We start from the raw sequence: 17,086 nt of genomic DNA, 5'->3' as shown, positions 1-17,086 counted from the left end.
AACATTTTCAGTGCACAGTCTAGCTTTCTAGCCCGCTACTTCAAGAAAGGACAGACAACAAACTGACCCATGCATCCCCACCTTGAGACATTAGTATCTTTGTTGGAAGTTATTCTTATGGCATCTCTGTACTTCATAGCTGGGAAAACAAAAGGCTTCTAAGGTCATAAAAAAGACTGAGAAAATAATTCAGTAAATGCTCTCTACAAACCCTTCCTTGGAACGGAATACCCAGTGACTGATGCATGTAATGTATTTGTTCTTCTATCACTATGTTACAAATACAGCATTGCTTTCTGAGTCTTGAACTTCTGTTGTGCATTAGAAGCAAGTCTTCAATATACCAACTCTGAAAACTTCCTCCAAGTAAATGCCTTACCCTTGACTGACAGGTGTCTCCACGTCACCGTTGGCTCAGGTCTGCCAATAGCAAGACACAGCAGGGTCACACTACTCCCCTCATTCACGGTGACGTCTGAGGAGATATTCATGATCTGGGGAGGAACTGTAAGGAGACAGAGGGGAAAAGAAATATATGAGAACGATTCTTGGCACAAAAGGAGGTGTTAGCCTATAAATATTCATACAGCATGTTTTTTAAAATAAATATTATTCTCAATAATAAATTTTAGATTTTTATGCTTGATTCACCAAGGATGTGACCATTAACACAACATGTACAGGGCACTCATGGAAGCAACTCTACATAATGTCTGGATGTACCAGGATGCAGGTGTGTGTGGGGGGTTCTGGGGAAACAGTAACTGAAGAGACAGGCATTACTGATGGTTGATGGAAAAGCAGAACCAAAGGGAAAATACAAAGTTTTCTAAGAGTTCCTATCGGACCCGTGTGTTCCTTCCTATTAGTGGATCCCCTGGCTTATGCAGGAACCACACAAGTAATCCCCAGCTCAGCCTTTGTTTCCAATGACTCATTCACAAAGCCTCAGCCGCACTGGATTAGTTACCATTTCCTGAGCACTCCAGACTATTGAATTCTTTGACCTCACACAGGTTGTGCCGTCCTGGAATTATTTTCTCTCACATTTCTTTTCCTGGAAATTCTTGCTCCTTCCTTAAAATGTATCCTTTAAAACTCGGTTAAATTTTCACTGACTCTCCCACTCAGCATTAATTGCTTTCTCCCCTAGACCCCACCAGCAATAGCAGCCCCGGCTACTACTGTTACGCTAAGATCATATTATACAATTTATTTTTAATGGTATCATGTCCGAGTAGTTAGGGGCAGCGCTCTGGAGCTCAGCTCTGCACCTGCTGAGTGATCTGGGCAAGGTAAATTGTCTTCATCTCTTCAAGCTCTGATTTCCTCACCTGTGAAACAGATGATAGCAGTAGCTAAACTCATGTTATGAGGTTTCAGTTAAACAATGGCTGACCAGGGCACCTGGTATAAAGGGAGCAATCACTGGTAGCTGCTAAGATGACAGTGGTGATAAGGATGACAACAGCAATGATGCCATCTTTCAGAACAGACTGTTGTCCTCTCATGGGCCAGGTCCACGTCCATTTACCTGTCAGCATCACAAAGGCTGACATGACCCCTGGTCTTGCTGTCTACCTTGTCCTACCTCCAGGCCTGATGTTTAATTCAACTTGAAGCTGGGCATCGGAAAATACCTAGATTCCTTCTCTAATCTTACTTCTCATCGCCCTCAACCTGGTTGGGTTTCTCACCAATTTCCACATGGTCAACTGCAACAACCTCCCACCTGGACCATCCCACCTGGTCTCTTTCCAATTTTGGATCCTCCAACCTGCCCCCTCCATGTGACCAGAGTGATCTTTTCAGGCAATAATCTCATCAAACTGTTAGCCCCGCTACACGCTCCCTTAGTTCACCGTGCCCCCCAGGCTTAGCACAAGCCTATATTCCCTGACTTGAGCCCTCTGCAGTCTAATCCCAACCCAGCGACAAGCCTCTTCCCGGCAGTGTCCTCACTAAGGCCACTCACTGCACACTCTGGACCCGGCTCCCCCGGGAACACGGCAAAGGCACAGGCCCTTCCAAAACTTTGCTTTTCTTCTCTTCTCTTCACTTCCTACCTGAAAAGACATGGCTCATCTTTCAAGGGACATCAAAGGTCACCTCCCCTTTGCAGTTTTCCCTAACCTCTCCCCAAATCCTGTAAAGAGAATCTCCCACCTCCCCACCTGGGGAGGGGAGTGAACGTGTTGTACTTACAGCTGATTATTTTATGCCTGTCTCTTTACCTAGAGAGTGAGGTGCTGGAGGATAAGGATGGAATGACACCCACCTCTCTTTCCTCAGTGTCTGGCACAAGGCTGACAAGGGTACCTGCTTAATTCCTCTTTGAAAGAAAGAACCAAAGAACAGATTAAACACATCCCAAAACTAAGGAGGGCAAAGCCTTTAATGGAGGATTTCTGATACCTAAAGCTTTCTTCTCAATTTTCTTTCAGATTCTCAAAATAAAAGGAAGGATGGACAACAGAGAGAGGAGGCTCCAAGCTTATAGTTATGCTGATTTATTCCAACTGCCAGTTTAATTATGAATTGTTAATTACCAAACTGGTAGAGTGCTAGTGGATTCCAAACTACCCTGAGTCAGTGGCAGAGGAGAATTATGACTGATGCTTGATCCAGACAACTCTGCAGCCTTGAGTTTTATGCTGCTGAGATCTTAGAGGTAAGTCTTTTCAAGGAGAAGCCATAAGTAACGTGGAGAACATTTGCGATCTTAAGGGAATCCACATTAGCAAATAAATAAAAAGTACCTGGCTTATAAATCTGCCACATTTTGGATTATTTCTGCATTAGGAATTGGCCTGAAATTTCTTTGCACATATTTTACCAAAATACACAGTGGGAAAAAATAGTGTACTTTCTAACTACACTGCATTCTCTTGAGAAAACTGTACTACTCGTTTTTCAGTATTTTCCAGCTTGTTAAAAAATTGTTCTGGGCTTAGAAATGTCAATACTTTTTCTCACTTTTTTATAAAGCAACAACTTCAGTGAACCTTCCAGACTATTCTCAGAATAACGTCTGCTTTAGCCAGATGTGTTAGGCCATCTGAAGCTCTCTTTCTCTAGACCCAAGAGTCTCTCCGTTTGTAAGGTGGACACAGCTGCGGTGGGAGGGTTGGAGGCATAGCTGGTCAGTGGAGGATAATTTAGGACATTGCAGCTTTGATGCCCAGGGACAGATTGCTCAATATGGCTCCCGATTCAGGGCTATCAGTTCCATGTATGTTATGTTTCATTGGATAATTTAAAAGGTCTTGGATTAGGAGATATTTGTAAAATTCTATGGATATTTGAGGGACATCCTCATTCCCCAGGTGCTTTTCCCCCATTAGGAGGGAGTTTCCTGGAGGGGGATGGTGAAGGTTGATGCAAACGTTTCAGCAAGCCTCAGGCAGTGAACCCCTCCATCTTCTGCAGGCCCACACTGTCCTCTGTCACTTTCCCAAAGGAGGAAAGGTAAGGACAGTGTCAAAGGTGAGGGTCGCCAGTAAGACAGGAAACACAGATAGTGCCGTGGGAGAAAGGAAAGTTCTTTCTGTTCTCAATTATGGCATCATTATTAGTATGTAATATGTAATAATATGTATTACTTATTAACATACAACTTGATGACTTTCAACTTGCTTACACATGCATTATCTCATGGATTCTTCAGAAATTATGAGATAAATAGAACAAATATTCTCACTATTAAAAATGAAGAAACTGAGACATGGGGAGGGTTAAGTAAACTGCCGAAAGTCACGTGGTCAGTAAAGGGCAGAATTCTTCCCATTATATTATATCGCCTCTTTGTTTAACCTCCCATCAATGCCCTAAACACGATATTTGTATTTGCATTTTCTGTTTCCTCTGCTTCGAAGGTCCTCCCACTGCATCTTCCCTCACGGCAATGCCACTGGTCAGTGGCTTCCCCAGCGCAACACCTGCCTCTGAGTGTGGGGTGGCCCAGTCATCCTGGTTTCTCCCGCACTGAGCTTGCCAAGGGAGGTACTCAACACTTCTAATTCATTTAAATCTGATTTGAATTTGGCAATAGCATCATGATCCTCCCCTTGTTTCTGTGATAACCTTTGAGCAAAGGAGTACTTGGAAATAAATTTAAATGCTTCTACGTATTTTGACAAGAGAGCTTTGTTCAATTTTCAGACACATATCTGTGGCAAATGAGTCTATCTATCTATCCATCATCTATCTACCTATCTATTATCTATCTACCTACCTATATATCACCTATCTATCTATCACTAGTGTTTATGAATACACAGATAAACATGAAACATGTATAACAATCTTACCAGAAATGCTGAAACTACTCAAAGAAAATGGCAGGACCCACAAGAGTCTAATTAAAGGATTACAAGTAGCACAGTGTGTTCCCAGTCACATCTGCAGACACTGGGGACCCTCCCCTGCAGGTCATGCATGCATCTGGTTACCTTCTCATTGACAGTGGTGGGCTGGTGGGTTACAATGTGTCCTAACATGGCTGGGCAGATTGATCACTACACAACTACAAGGACTTCAGATTGCGGTCATTTTACTTTTTTTTAAAGTATATTTTATTTTATTTATTTATTTATTTTTGGCTGTGTCGGGTCTTAGCTGCAACACGCAGGATTTTCGTTGTAGCATGTGGGCTCTTTCGTTGTGGCAAACAGGCTCTTCATTGTGGCACACAGGCTTCTTTCTATTTGTGGTGTGTGGGCTTCTTTCTAGTTGTGGTGTGCTGGCTCCAGAGTGTGGGCTCAGTAGTTGTGGCACACGGGCTTAGTTGCCCCGCAGCATGTGGGATCTTAGTTCCCCGACCAGGGATCAAAACCACATCCCCTGCATTGCCAAGTGGATTCTTTACCACTGGACTACCAGGGAAGTCCCAGAGTGTGGTCATTTTAGATGGATAGATGGGCAGGTAGATTGGTTGATAGATAGATAGACAGATAGACAGATATAGACATATAGATACACACCTATACCTATACAGATACAGATATAGACATAGATAAAATACTGTCTCTCCATACACATACAGAGAGACAGACAAACACAATTTTATCAGATTGCAATCAATGTCTTGAGGAAGGAAGGTATCTTTGGGCTCGGGGTTACAATGAGGTCTTTACACGTTCTCTTTACCCTTAACATGGCCGAGTGCTCTTAAACATACCAATGTGTCTTACCCATGGCCCTTCCTCTCCAATCTCGCTACCATTGGCTTAGCTGAGAAGCTCATCATCTCTTCCTTGGAATATTACAAGTCTCCTCATTTCTCTACCCACCACCATTTCATAACTCAGACCCCATATGCCCCCCACAGTTACATCTTAAATATTTTGCTTCTGCCTAACGCCCCCAACCTTTGCCCCTGGCTGAGACTGTGAAGCCCAAACTTCTGCACAGGATCTACAAAACCATTCCCAGCCTGGCCATAGCCTCAGCGCCAGCCCCTCCTCTGACAAGGAGTCCCACATCTCTCTCTGGGGCTACATCGTTCTCTCTTGCCCATGCCTTTACACACCGTATTCCTTCCGCTGCAGAAACACTCCCACTAGTGTGTTCTATGAGCTGCTCACCCTTCAATACTCAACTCGGATAAGACCTCGTTTATGACACCTTCACTGCTCTTTCTTCCACTCCCAAGGCATTCTTTTTTATGTCTTCATCATACCATTTATCTTTACAGTTGAGCTATTTCAAGGACGGGATCTGCTATATTTACCCTTTTTTAAAAAAAGTTTTTATTTATTTATTTTTGGCTGCGTTGGGTCTTCGCTGCTGTGTTCGGGCTTTCTCTAGTTGCGGTGAGTGGGGGCTACTCTTCGTTGCGGTGCTCGGGGTTCTCCTTGCAGTGGCTTCTCTCGTTGCGGAGCACGGGCTCTAGGCATGCAGGCTTCAGTAGTTGTGGCATGCAGGCTCAGTAGTTGTTGCTCGCGGGCTCTAGAGCTCAGGCTCAGTAATTGTGGTGCACGGCTTTAGTTGCTCCGCAGCATGTGGGATCTTCCCAGACCAGGGCTCAAACCCATGTCCCCTGCATTGGCAGGTTGATTCTTAACTACTGTGCCACCAGGGAAGTCCTGCTATATTTATCCTTGTATTCCTATTATATAACACCAAGCCTGACATGAAGTAGCATCCTTCCCCCAAAATGTAGCACAGTTATGTGTAGGTTTTTAAAGTGTGTGTCTTGCAATCTGGCAAGTGTTCTCCACGTTACACATTTGACATTTGCCCTTTCCTCTCCCTGAAATACTCTCCACCTTATTCTTTCATATTTGTTTCCTTCTGGGTTCAGTTTTAATATTATTTCCTCAGAGAAGTCCTTGTTGATGACCCCGGTCCTCTCCCACCCATCAAATTCATGTCCTCTTCTTACAGTCTCTTCTCAACCTTTAAATTGTCTTCAAGAATTCTTATACACTTTTGTGCTTTTATATACACTTGTATGATTATTTGTTTAAAGTCTCTCTGGCACTGGACTATAAGCTTTAAAAACCGCTATACTCCCAGTATACTGAACTATGCTTGGCACATAGGTGTTTAATAAAAATGTATTATATGAATAAGTGCCTATTATCAAGACCGTGTATACACGTTATTGTATACTTGTGAGAGAGCAAGTCTGAGATAGGAAAAGTTTTTCTAAAGGAGAAATGTTTCTTTGTGCAAAGGTAACTGGGGACTGAACTCTGGACATACCAGCACCACCCTGCACAAAGCTGATATGACAAGGTTGAAGCAGTATATGAGAGGCCGTGCACCACAGCTTAGGTTCTAGAGTCCAGTAGACTTGTGTAACCTCGGGCAACGTTGGCTTAGCCCCTCTGAGACCTGGTTCTTCCTTTGTAGAATGAAGATGATAGAATTTATCTCTCTAAGTTGTTATAAGAATTAAGTGTAAATGTGTATAGCATGCTAGTACAGTGCCTGGAAATAAGTAAGTACTTATTGTTCATGTTTATATACGATTGTTAATATACATGCCATTTAAAATCTGATAAATGGCTAATCTGTGCCTAACTGCTCATTTTCTAAATCTCAATTCCTTCCATTTTAAGTCAGCACTCATAAATGACGTTTGCCTTGGATAGCTGGGACAATTCCAGAGTAAAAGGTAAATATTTGATAACTAATTGTTAATTTCTGCCTCTTAATCTGAGCTATCAAACCTAAGTGAATGTGTAGGGCAAATCACACATGTTTATATAAAGAAATTACCCGGCTCTTCCTTATCTGTTTTCTTTTAGGGGCCTCTGTTTCTGTTTCTAGAAAGAACAGGGTACAGAACTTCAGCACCATGCCCTCTTATTTCAAGGGCAGTAATTCCACCCATTGCAACTATACCCTGTCTCTGTCCAGGCACAGTGTTTGACAGTCACGTTTTAAGTGTTTTACTTAAGACTGAATGGCACAGTTAAAACAAACAGAAAAGAGAATCTTATAATTTGCAGTCATAGAGGCTAAAGTCTGAATACCATTTTTTTTCCAACTATTTTCTGTGTGATTAAGCCCTTTAAGTGTAAGCTTCCTCTACCATAAAATGGGCATAAAAATATTTGCCACAAAGGGATGTGGAGGTGAGATTAGAGATAATGATTTTAAAGAGGTTTAAATAGTTATTATTGTTGTTTTCACATTATTATTATTATTACTATTATCATTATTATCCCCAGAGAATAACAATATGTTAAGAGACCATGAGAAAACTAATATAAATATGAACTGCTTCCTACTACATTTTTAAACACTCAAGGCTTGTTTATTAAAAAAAACACAGTAGGGGCTTCCCTGGTGGTGCAGTGGTTGAGAGTACGCCTGCCGATGCAGGGGACACAGGTTCGTGCCCCGGTCTGGGAAGATCCCACATGCCACGGAGCGGCTGGACCTGTGAGCCATGGCTGCTGAGCCTGCGCGTCCAGAGCCTGTGCTCCGCAACAGGAGAGGCCACAGCAGTGAGAGGCTCATGTACCAAAAAAAAAAAAAAGTGTGATAACAATGGTCATGATGGTGATGATGATGATGATGGTAAGGATGGTGATGATGATGATGGTAATGATGACGATGATGGTGATAATGATGGTGATGGTGACGATGAGGATGATGGTGATGGTGATGGTGATGATGATGATGATGATGATGGTGATGGTGATGGGGGCTGGGGGAAGGAAAGATTACACTGGGAATAGGGCAGAAGTGGGAACGGGAGAACTGGCTCGGATGTTGTCCAGAAGGGAGGTGGTGGTACCTTGGACAAGTGTGGTAGCAGGAGAGAAGGGCAGAGAGGGAGAGGTGTGAGAGACATTTGGGAGTTAGAACAAGCAAAGCTTGGGGATGGACAGGATTTGTGTTAAGTGTTAAAACACTTCTCACAGTGTTCTGTTGTCATCTATGTCTCTCTTACCCACTAGGCTGGGAAGGGTCTTCATAATCAAGGACAGCTATTTGTTCATCTCAGCATCCCTAGGGCCTCTCAATGCCTGGTGTCCAATAGATGCTCAACACATGTGTGTTGGATTTAACTAATAGTACAAAGAGGCTTCTAGAAAACACAAGCTCTCAGGATCCAGGAGGGCAGCCAGGGAGCTGGGACTGGGTCAAATCGCTTGAGGTCACATCCTAAGGCTTAAGAGGCAGGACCAGTTTACACGGTTTTAGACTCTGAATGTGAACATGGACTCCCTTCGTGCCCTGGTGTGATGTGGTTTTATGTTATCCTGGATAAGATTAGACCTGCGGGGCTCCGACTGCTTTTCTCTTCTTGGATCTATTTCGATGCGAGGAACACAGGGAAGGAGAACAAATGGTTATGAACTACACAGGAATACACGCCGGGGACCAGGACATCACCAACCCCCCAGGCTGCACAGAGGCTGTTTGTGATGGTCGTCTCCACTCTCTCTTATGGAATCTATTTATAGACACAGACACACATTTCCTATTTTTAATTTGCACAATTCAAGCAACTGACCACGATCAGAGAAACTCCGTTAAGAGTCCTCCTCCTCTGTCTGCTCTTTCTGGGGCAAGGAGACGCCTCCCTCTGGGGCCTCCTTTTGTTCCTTCCCCTCCAACTCGCCACCTCCCCCTGAGGCTTCTGCTTGCCACACATACGCTCAGAAGCTCAGGGTTTAATTTACATCATACAATTTTCAAGTCAAAAAGGGACCTCAGGGATCACCTAGTTCAACCTCCTCGCTTTGCAGCTAAGGAAACACTCACGTCCTAGTCCCAGTTCTGTCAAGTATGTGTTGTGAGGTGACAGGTGAGTCCCATGACATCTCTTCACCCAAGTCTCTCTCCCACTTCAGGACCCCCAGGCCCTGGTCTCAGGCCTCCCTCCTTCTCTTCTCTCCCCCTTGACTTGGTCACAGTCGTCTTTTGTTGTGCAATCCCTCTCATTCATGGCATGACCTTGAACAAGTCACTAAATGTCTGTAACTCCCATTTCCCAAACTGCAAAGCACGGTGGTGATGTTGGTCACTCACAGGGGCCTTGGGAGGAATAAATGGCAAAGGAATATAAAATGCTTTAATCACAGTGCCTGTCACATGATAAATGTCAATATCATGGGCCCTTTAATTCTACTTGTAGATTTTTTTTTCCCCAGCAACTCTCATTTTTTGAAAACTTCATAGGTGTCAGGAGGCACCATACAAATAATTTCCCACACATCCCTTATTTCATCCTGTGAAAACCTTACCAGGAAGGTTTACTATTTCATATTTTAACAATCAGGAAGTAAAGGCAGAGAGAGGTCAAACAAGCTGCTGAATGTCACACAGCAATGGAGGAGAAGCTGACACGCGCACCCAGTTCCCACTGACTTCAGAACCCCAGGTCTCAGCACTGCAAAGCCACACCTGGAAAGAGCCTGTCTGCTGGTTCCCAAAGCCATGCGCCCGGCACCCCAGCTCACGGCCTTCAGTTGCACACAGCCTGCTGGTCACGGGGGACTCAGGTCGTCTTTGGAGCAGAAGCTGCCCTCCTTTGAGTATCTGGAGCAGAAGGTAATACCAACGACACTGAGCGGTGGCAGGACCAAATGAGGTGGCCCGGCGGATGTTCCAGCATCTTCCTAATCACTGGCCTCTTCTCATTTTCTGCCTCAGATTCCTGGGCCCCTCATTTTGTCCTGCTGGGTCAGAGGATGTCAGTGCAGAAGGGAGTTGGAGGAGGGATGGTCCCGCCCAGGGTTTGCCCGGCCCTGCGCTCTCAGCAGAGTCGCCGATGCTCCAGTCTTCAGCCTCAGTTCTTCTGGACCGAAGTCCGGCCTGGGGGGTACAGCTCAGAGGAGGACGCCTGGGCTGAAGATTAGGCCACATGTGTCCACACTTAGGGATTCATGACCGCCACCTCCAGCCCTGCCATCAGCCCCTGGCCTTCCTGATGCTTTTTCTGCCCAACAACCTGTCAGCAGGTGCTCTCTGATTTTACATTTGTGTGTCCATCTTTCTCTCTGTCCCCAGTATTAGAGCTCTTTTTAAATTATTTATTTATTTATTTATTTATTCCCCCCCCACACACACACTGTATTTTATTTTTACAAGAGATAAATAAACTGACACCAAGCATTGTAAATGATGACCACAACAAAAGCAACAATGATTGTAATTACCAAACATGAAACACACTCATACTATTGTTATAATATTGACATTCAGTCCAGGAATCCTCCACTGTAACAGCTCCTTTACTTTGCAGTGATAATTGATTTGTATATTTTTGCCTCTGAGTCCTTGTGGGATTTTTTTTTTTATTCAAACAGAAAGTCACAAAAATTATAACCATCCTCATCAGTTCACTCAGTCCCGTGTAATTAATTTTTTTATCTGGATCTTTTGTTAGCACTTTTATAAATTCATAAGTTTTCCATTCAAGAGGTCTTATCTTGAATGGGGAGGGGGTGGGGGAAATGGGCTTCTTCTATGACCTTCCTCAGAGTTTGTCCAATAATCCGCCCAATACCCAGTGTCCCGGGTCTGGACCTTTGGAAGGCCCGGCAGCAGGGGTGGATTCCCCCAGCCCTCTGAGCCCTCCCTGACTTGCTCCATCCCCACCTGGCACCTGTGACTCAGGAGTGCTGATGGGCTCCCGCCCTGCTCTGTGCCCCCCAGTCCCCAATGAACAGGGTGGGCCGTGTGTCCCTACAGTGCTCCACCCACCTGCACAGCAACCTCGGAGCCTGGGTGGGACCTCACCTGAGCTGCCACCTCTTCCCACACAGCCTCACCCCCAGACTGTCCATCAGGAATCTGTCTGGCTTCTCCCTAGGCACTCCCCTGCCTGTCGACTGGACAACCCTCTTCTCTTCTCGACCTGCTCTGTGCTGCCATGAGAAGGCTGCTACCCCTCAGCCCTGCGCTCCAGACGTAGTCGTCTGTGCCCAGCTCTGAGACAGAACTGAAGAAGAAATTTGCTGGTATCAGACACAGAAACCCTGCATCTTGAGAGGAAAGGGGGACTTGGAAAATCTTGAAGAAACAGGTCCTTGCCCATAACAATGCCCACGGCTGGATGCTGCCGTGGGAAGAAAGCGGGCAGGGTTTCTCTCTCCCATTCAGTAACTGTAGGGAAAGGGCAGCCCCTTCCTCTCAATGACCCCCGCTTCAGTGTTTTGTAATGTGCAGATGATAAAATTTTCCTAAAAAAGGATCTAGTTATGAATAAATGAGTTCATAAAAGTAAGTATACTTTAAAAACTGCTATGGCATGTACTTCTTTTTTTTTTTTTTTTTTTTTTTTTTTTTGCAGTATGCGGGTCTCTCACTGTTGTGGCCTCTCCCGTTGCGGAGCACAGGCTCCAGACGCGCAGGCTCAGCAGCCATGGCTCACGGGCCCAGCCGCTCCGCGGCATGTGGGATCTTCCCGGACCAGGGCACGAACCCGTGTCCCCTGCATCGGCAGGCGGACTCTTAACCACTGCAACACCAGGGAAGCCCAATGGCATGTACTTCTAATTCGGTATTCCCATTAAAGAAGAGAAAAGCCATGCTCTTGGTTCTCTGGGATTCCACTGGTTCTAAATTCGATGAGTTTTTACTCCGTCTGCTGCAGAGCAGGGGCTGGCCTCAGCCTTCATAGTACTTTGATCCCTATCACATAGAAGGTACAATGTGGAAGCTTCCTTTAGTCCAAATATAAGCTTATATACCCCTTTTTAAAAATTCACTACTAGATCCACAAAACACAAGATTCCTAATGTGAAAGAGCATGCTTGATTTCTAAGTGTGAGGAAGTCAGCCAGTAGGGCCCCAATATAATTCTTCATGAGTATCTCTGAAAATCTTTAAAATCTCTCTCAATTCCAACAAATCTGGAGAGTCTGGAAATAAGGATGCTTTGCTTTCATGTTTTCATACACCGGGGAAGGGGGAGGGGTCTGTGACTGAACATTGCTGATAAAAACATGATAACTGAGGCTCATTACAGCCAAAGACAAGTCTCATATTTTAGCATTTTTATTAAAGCTTTTTAAATTACTGAGTGTCTGGTATACTCAATACTGGCTTAAGTGATTTATATTAGTCTATCCCTAGATACTACATCTAATAAATAACCTGGCAATCTCCTAACCCATAAATATCCCTGGCCTCAGCAAAAAGCAATTAAAGCATGTTAGGAAAAAACAAAAAAAATGTGGCTTCCCAGTACTCCAGACTTCAGTGTCATTGGATGCTCCCAGTGGAATAATTCATGCCATTTATTGAGGGGGTCACATCTCCTGTGCTCACCACTCACCCACCAGAAATTTACATTCCTGTTGTCTTCAAACACAAAACACATCCCAAACTCTCTTAAAATGTTTAACATGTCATAATGATGCAGGTGTTTTCACATGAAAATAGTATTCCCAGCAACAAGTGTTCTATAATATTTTAGACAGTTTAGGCTGAAAATATTGTGCAAAACCTTTTGGGAAAGCAGTTGTGACAAAAATGTTGGAAATGCATTAAGTTTTAGAGGCTCCGGTGTCACTAACCCAGAAAATGTTTCAGGTTAATAAGCTTCAACCAGCATACCAGTAAAAAGTCATGGATATTTACAACAGTGGCTTCCAGTTCAGTACTTTTAGCGGCAAAAGGAGGCCTCTTTTTCTGAAAACAAAACAAAACAAAACAAAACACCTCTTCTCTGGTCTTCCCTGAACCTCCTGGGGTGTATGAAGGAGAAAAATCTGGGTCCTTACTTTCTACTTATATCAATGATTATGCTCTGCATTGCATTCAACACATGGGCACCCGGGTAGGAGAGAAAACAGTCACACCCAGACACTTATTATACTCAGGGACGCTTAGAGGAAAAATTGTCTTGAATAGGAAAGGATGGGCCCAGTCCAGGTTTTATGGGGATTCTCCAAATTACAATCCCAGTGAGTCCATGTCCTACTCAACATAAATTTCAGAATCTTGCAGGCTTTAAGTTAAGTTAATTTGATGTGTCTTCTAATAATGTTTTCCATGATTTTATTAAACATTGTCTATTTTTATGTACCTCACTTCCCAGATAATGGTCACAAATGGATTGCTGGGAGAGGGGGCAATTGCCTTCTATAATTTCACAGGAGCCTAATAACACCCTACTTACATGTCTTCTCTCTGCAGGCACATAAAGGAGGGATACAGGTGTCAGAAGATCTAAGTAACATGGTGAGGGAGGTGATGGAGAAGATTTATTTTTGAATCGAGAATATTTACATTTATTTCACATTCCTTGTAAACAAGAGATATGTTACCACCAGATGCTCAGAGCTCCACAGAATTCTGCAACCTACATAGTATCCCATTTCCAAACTATTTAATGCCATCTTCTGAAATGTTACTACATTGACATAGTCGAAACAACAATCTATTTTGAAACACAAATAAGTGTGAGTCCCATCTTTACTCTCAGGCCCCACTAGCTTACCGGCTCCTCTAATTCATCTGTACTTTGTTTATCCATCCAGCGTTTACTTGTGCAAGACAAGCAAACAAGAATAGATCTTATCATCACCCTTCCTAAGACAAAAAGTAGCAGAGTATATATACTGTTGTTCCATATTTATTAAAATATACCTTATACATTTTCAGAGCTGTGTTATATTCCTTTGTATTCTCACATATTATAGTTTATTGAACTAGTGTCCTATTCACAATTATGTGGCTTAAAATCTATTTCAATCTGTTATTACAATGTCACTCATACTTGTGTGTGTGTGTGTGTGTGTTAGGCTTGTGAATGTGTCTGTATGGGACAGAGTTCCAGAACAGATGATGGTTTAAAGTGTAAAAGCACCTGTCGTTTTGATGGTTACTGATAGATTTCTTATGAGGCTACCTGTCTCCCCAACAGTCTTGTCAGCAGCAGCTAAGCTTCTGGATTTCTGCCAGTATGATAAGTGAGAGATGGCATCTCTGTGTGGTTTGATTGCATCCTTTCACATGTGTTAGGATGGTTTGCACCGTTTTCTGTGGACTTTCTCTCCATGCGCTTTGCCTGGGCTGGTTGGGCTTCCCAGGGTCCTCTGTAATAAATCATCTTTCTATGTCCGTCAACTAGAGTTAATTCACTGCAGTAGTTAGAGCTTGGCCTCTGAAGACAGAGGGCATGGCCTGCTTCCTGGTGCTACCGTTTCCTGGCTGTGTGACCTTAGGGGGTACCTAAAAGGCAGGAGTGTCGTAAGGTTTGGATGAGTCAGTGCGTGTCGAGTGCTCAGGACGGTGCCGGCTGGGTAGTCAAACCCTCCTGGTCCAGTTACTGCTCAGTTCACGCTTCCCGAAGGTGTTCCCTGCTCTCATGGCCTGGGGCACGTTGGTCTAGGTCATCACTGAAGGGATTGGCTGGGTGGTCCTACCTGCCACGCCACAGGGAGGGAGAGGTTTGACTGGGGACCAGAGGCACATCCTAAGAGTCAGGCTGATGATCAGTCTCTGTAAAGAAACACATCTGTGGACTGGCCCCTCTATAAACCTGCGTGCCAAACAGAAATGTCGCTTTAGGTATGTGTCACCAGAGAAATGTCAGGCTTGGAGGCACAGGGAGATGAGGAGGGAAGAAGCACCCCTGCACATGCTCAGTGGAGCACTGGGACCCTCACTTGAGCTCAAACGGATTAAATACCTCCTTTCCTCTTTGGAAAATGCAAGAGAAGAGATGCTAAAATGCATCTAGGGGAGATGTGATCATTAAGAGCAGAAAAGGGCAGTGTGGGGATGGCAACATTGATCTGGACACACAGGTGTCTACTGCACCCCAAACTATCCATCTGTCTATCAGATAAGACGGGGTGGGGGGGCGAGTCAGAGAGTAAATGGCTGGTAGGCATCTTACAGAAAGGAATTATGAGGAATCCAAGGCCTTGCCTTTAGGTATGTTAGGGTAGTAGGCAGAAAAGATGGCTATGGCCAGAGATTCTTAGCAGTGGCAGAGGCAGGGAATTTTGCAAAGGGAACAGCTAGGTTCCCACTCCAATAGAGACAGCATGTTACTTCTGGAGAAAATAAAAATTTCCTTCCAAGCATAATGACATAGCCTTCATCATATTTATTCCCTCAGGGAAAAAGTCAGTGTAATAATATGCCATCCTTTGTATTGGAATTTTTTGTTAATCCCTAAATTAGGTCTCTCCTATTTTTTTTTGAATTGGGAAGTTAAAACCCCCTATGGAGAGAGCTTTCTGACACGGCCATCACCCCTAGAGGGGACCCCGTGTTTAGACATTGAGCGCAGACAGTGCCCAGCAATATGTTTTGATGGAAGGAGGAGGGAGATGCAAAGGAGCTCTGAAACGACGGATGATTAATTTCCAATGAATTTCATTTCTCCTAAGGGTGTAAAAATGAAAGCTTAGACCCGGAACCCGCTGTGGTACTTCTCAAGGTGATAAAAACTCATTACAGTTAGAGCCTATACTACTGAATATGCCAGAAGGAGAAACACAGAGCATTTGGGAGGATTCAGAGCAAAGAGAGTCGAGCTTATAAATGGCCACGTGCATTGACAGAGACTCACAAAGGTTATCCCGCTTCCTCCCTCCAACTCTGACCAAGATGATCCACCTGCCAAGCTGGCTGGGCTGGGTACAAGAGCTGGGGGCTGGGCCACAGGGTAAGTGAAGTATGTGGGTGTGGAGGATTGGAAGATGGACAGCAGGCTTGAGAGGAAATAGGACAAAAGGAAAGTGGGTATTTTGAAGAATTGGTCCTAGCTTAGAAACAGGTGCAGAATTCCTACCCCCAACACACACACACACACACACACACACACACACACACACAGAGACACACACACCCCTGCTCTAAAAATAAAGGAGACTGGAGTGGGCTCCAGGGTGTACCTCAAAGGGCATGCTTTGGGGAGAGGTACAGACACACACACACACACACAAAGTCATTTACATTCATTTGCTCATTTTACCTCTGAATTCAGTGCCATTTCAACACTAGATAAGGCAACAAACAAGTACTCATAATCATGTATCAAGTAGCAATATTTCCACAGTGCTAAGTGTGGAGCCAGGCAAGGAACAGACTCTCCCCTATCCAACTCCCTTAAAATATTTTTAAAAAGTCAAGATATCTTGAAATTGAGCAGGACCCTGGGGGCACAAAAGTCTTTCTGTGGGGCTTCCCTGGTGGCGCAGTGGTTGAGAATATGCCTGCCAATGCAGGGGACAGGGGTTTGAGCCCTGGTCTGGGAAGATCCCACATGCTGTGGAGCAACTGGGCCCATGAGCCACAACTACTGAGCCTGCGCATCTGGAGCCTGTGCCCCACAACAAGAGAGGCCACGACAGTGAACGGCCCGCGCACCGCGATGAAGAGTGGCCCCGGCTTGCCTCAACTAGAGAAAGCCCTCGCACAGAAACAAAGACCCAACACAGCCATAAATAAATAAATAAATAAATAAATAAATAAATAAATATTTTTTAAAAAAGTCTTTCTGTGTCCCCCATTTCTTGTTTGTAAGAAATAGGCTTCATACAGCCTCCACAACCTTCCCTGAGTTGCAATGAGTAGGTTCAAACAGTTGCTAATCAGGAGAAGGGAGGGGCTGCAGAGACAAGGGAGAACAGTCAAGAAACCACAGTGCAGCCAT

At 44.4% G+C, this 17,086-nt stretch overlaps 1 protein-coding gene across 2 annotated transcripts in view; it reads right to left on the bottom strand.

Moving 5' to 3' along the window:
- Positions 1-17,086, bottom strand: part of OPCML (opioid binding protein/cell adhesion molecule like) — a gene marked incomplete at both ends in the record, with an annotated part of 1,087,629 nt that overhangs the window by 101,496 nt on the left and 969,047 nt on the right. For both annotated transcript variants that reach the window (XM_081240616.1, XM_081240617.1), the window contains one exon: positions 380-505. In XM_081240616.1, coding sequence (XP_081096742.1) covers positions 380-505 — 126 coding nt within the window. The remainder of the gene's footprint in view (positions 1-379; positions 506-17,086) is intronic.

The sequence above is a fragment of the Mesoplodon bidens genome, assembly GCF_964165515.1.
Source record: "Mesoplodon bidens genome assembly, chromosome: 7".
Taxonomy (NCBI): Eukaryota; Metazoa; Chordata; class Mammalia; order Artiodactyla; family Ziphiidae; genus Mesoplodon; species Mesoplodon bidens.
This window is presented reverse-complemented; position numbering and strand designations above follow the sequence as displayed.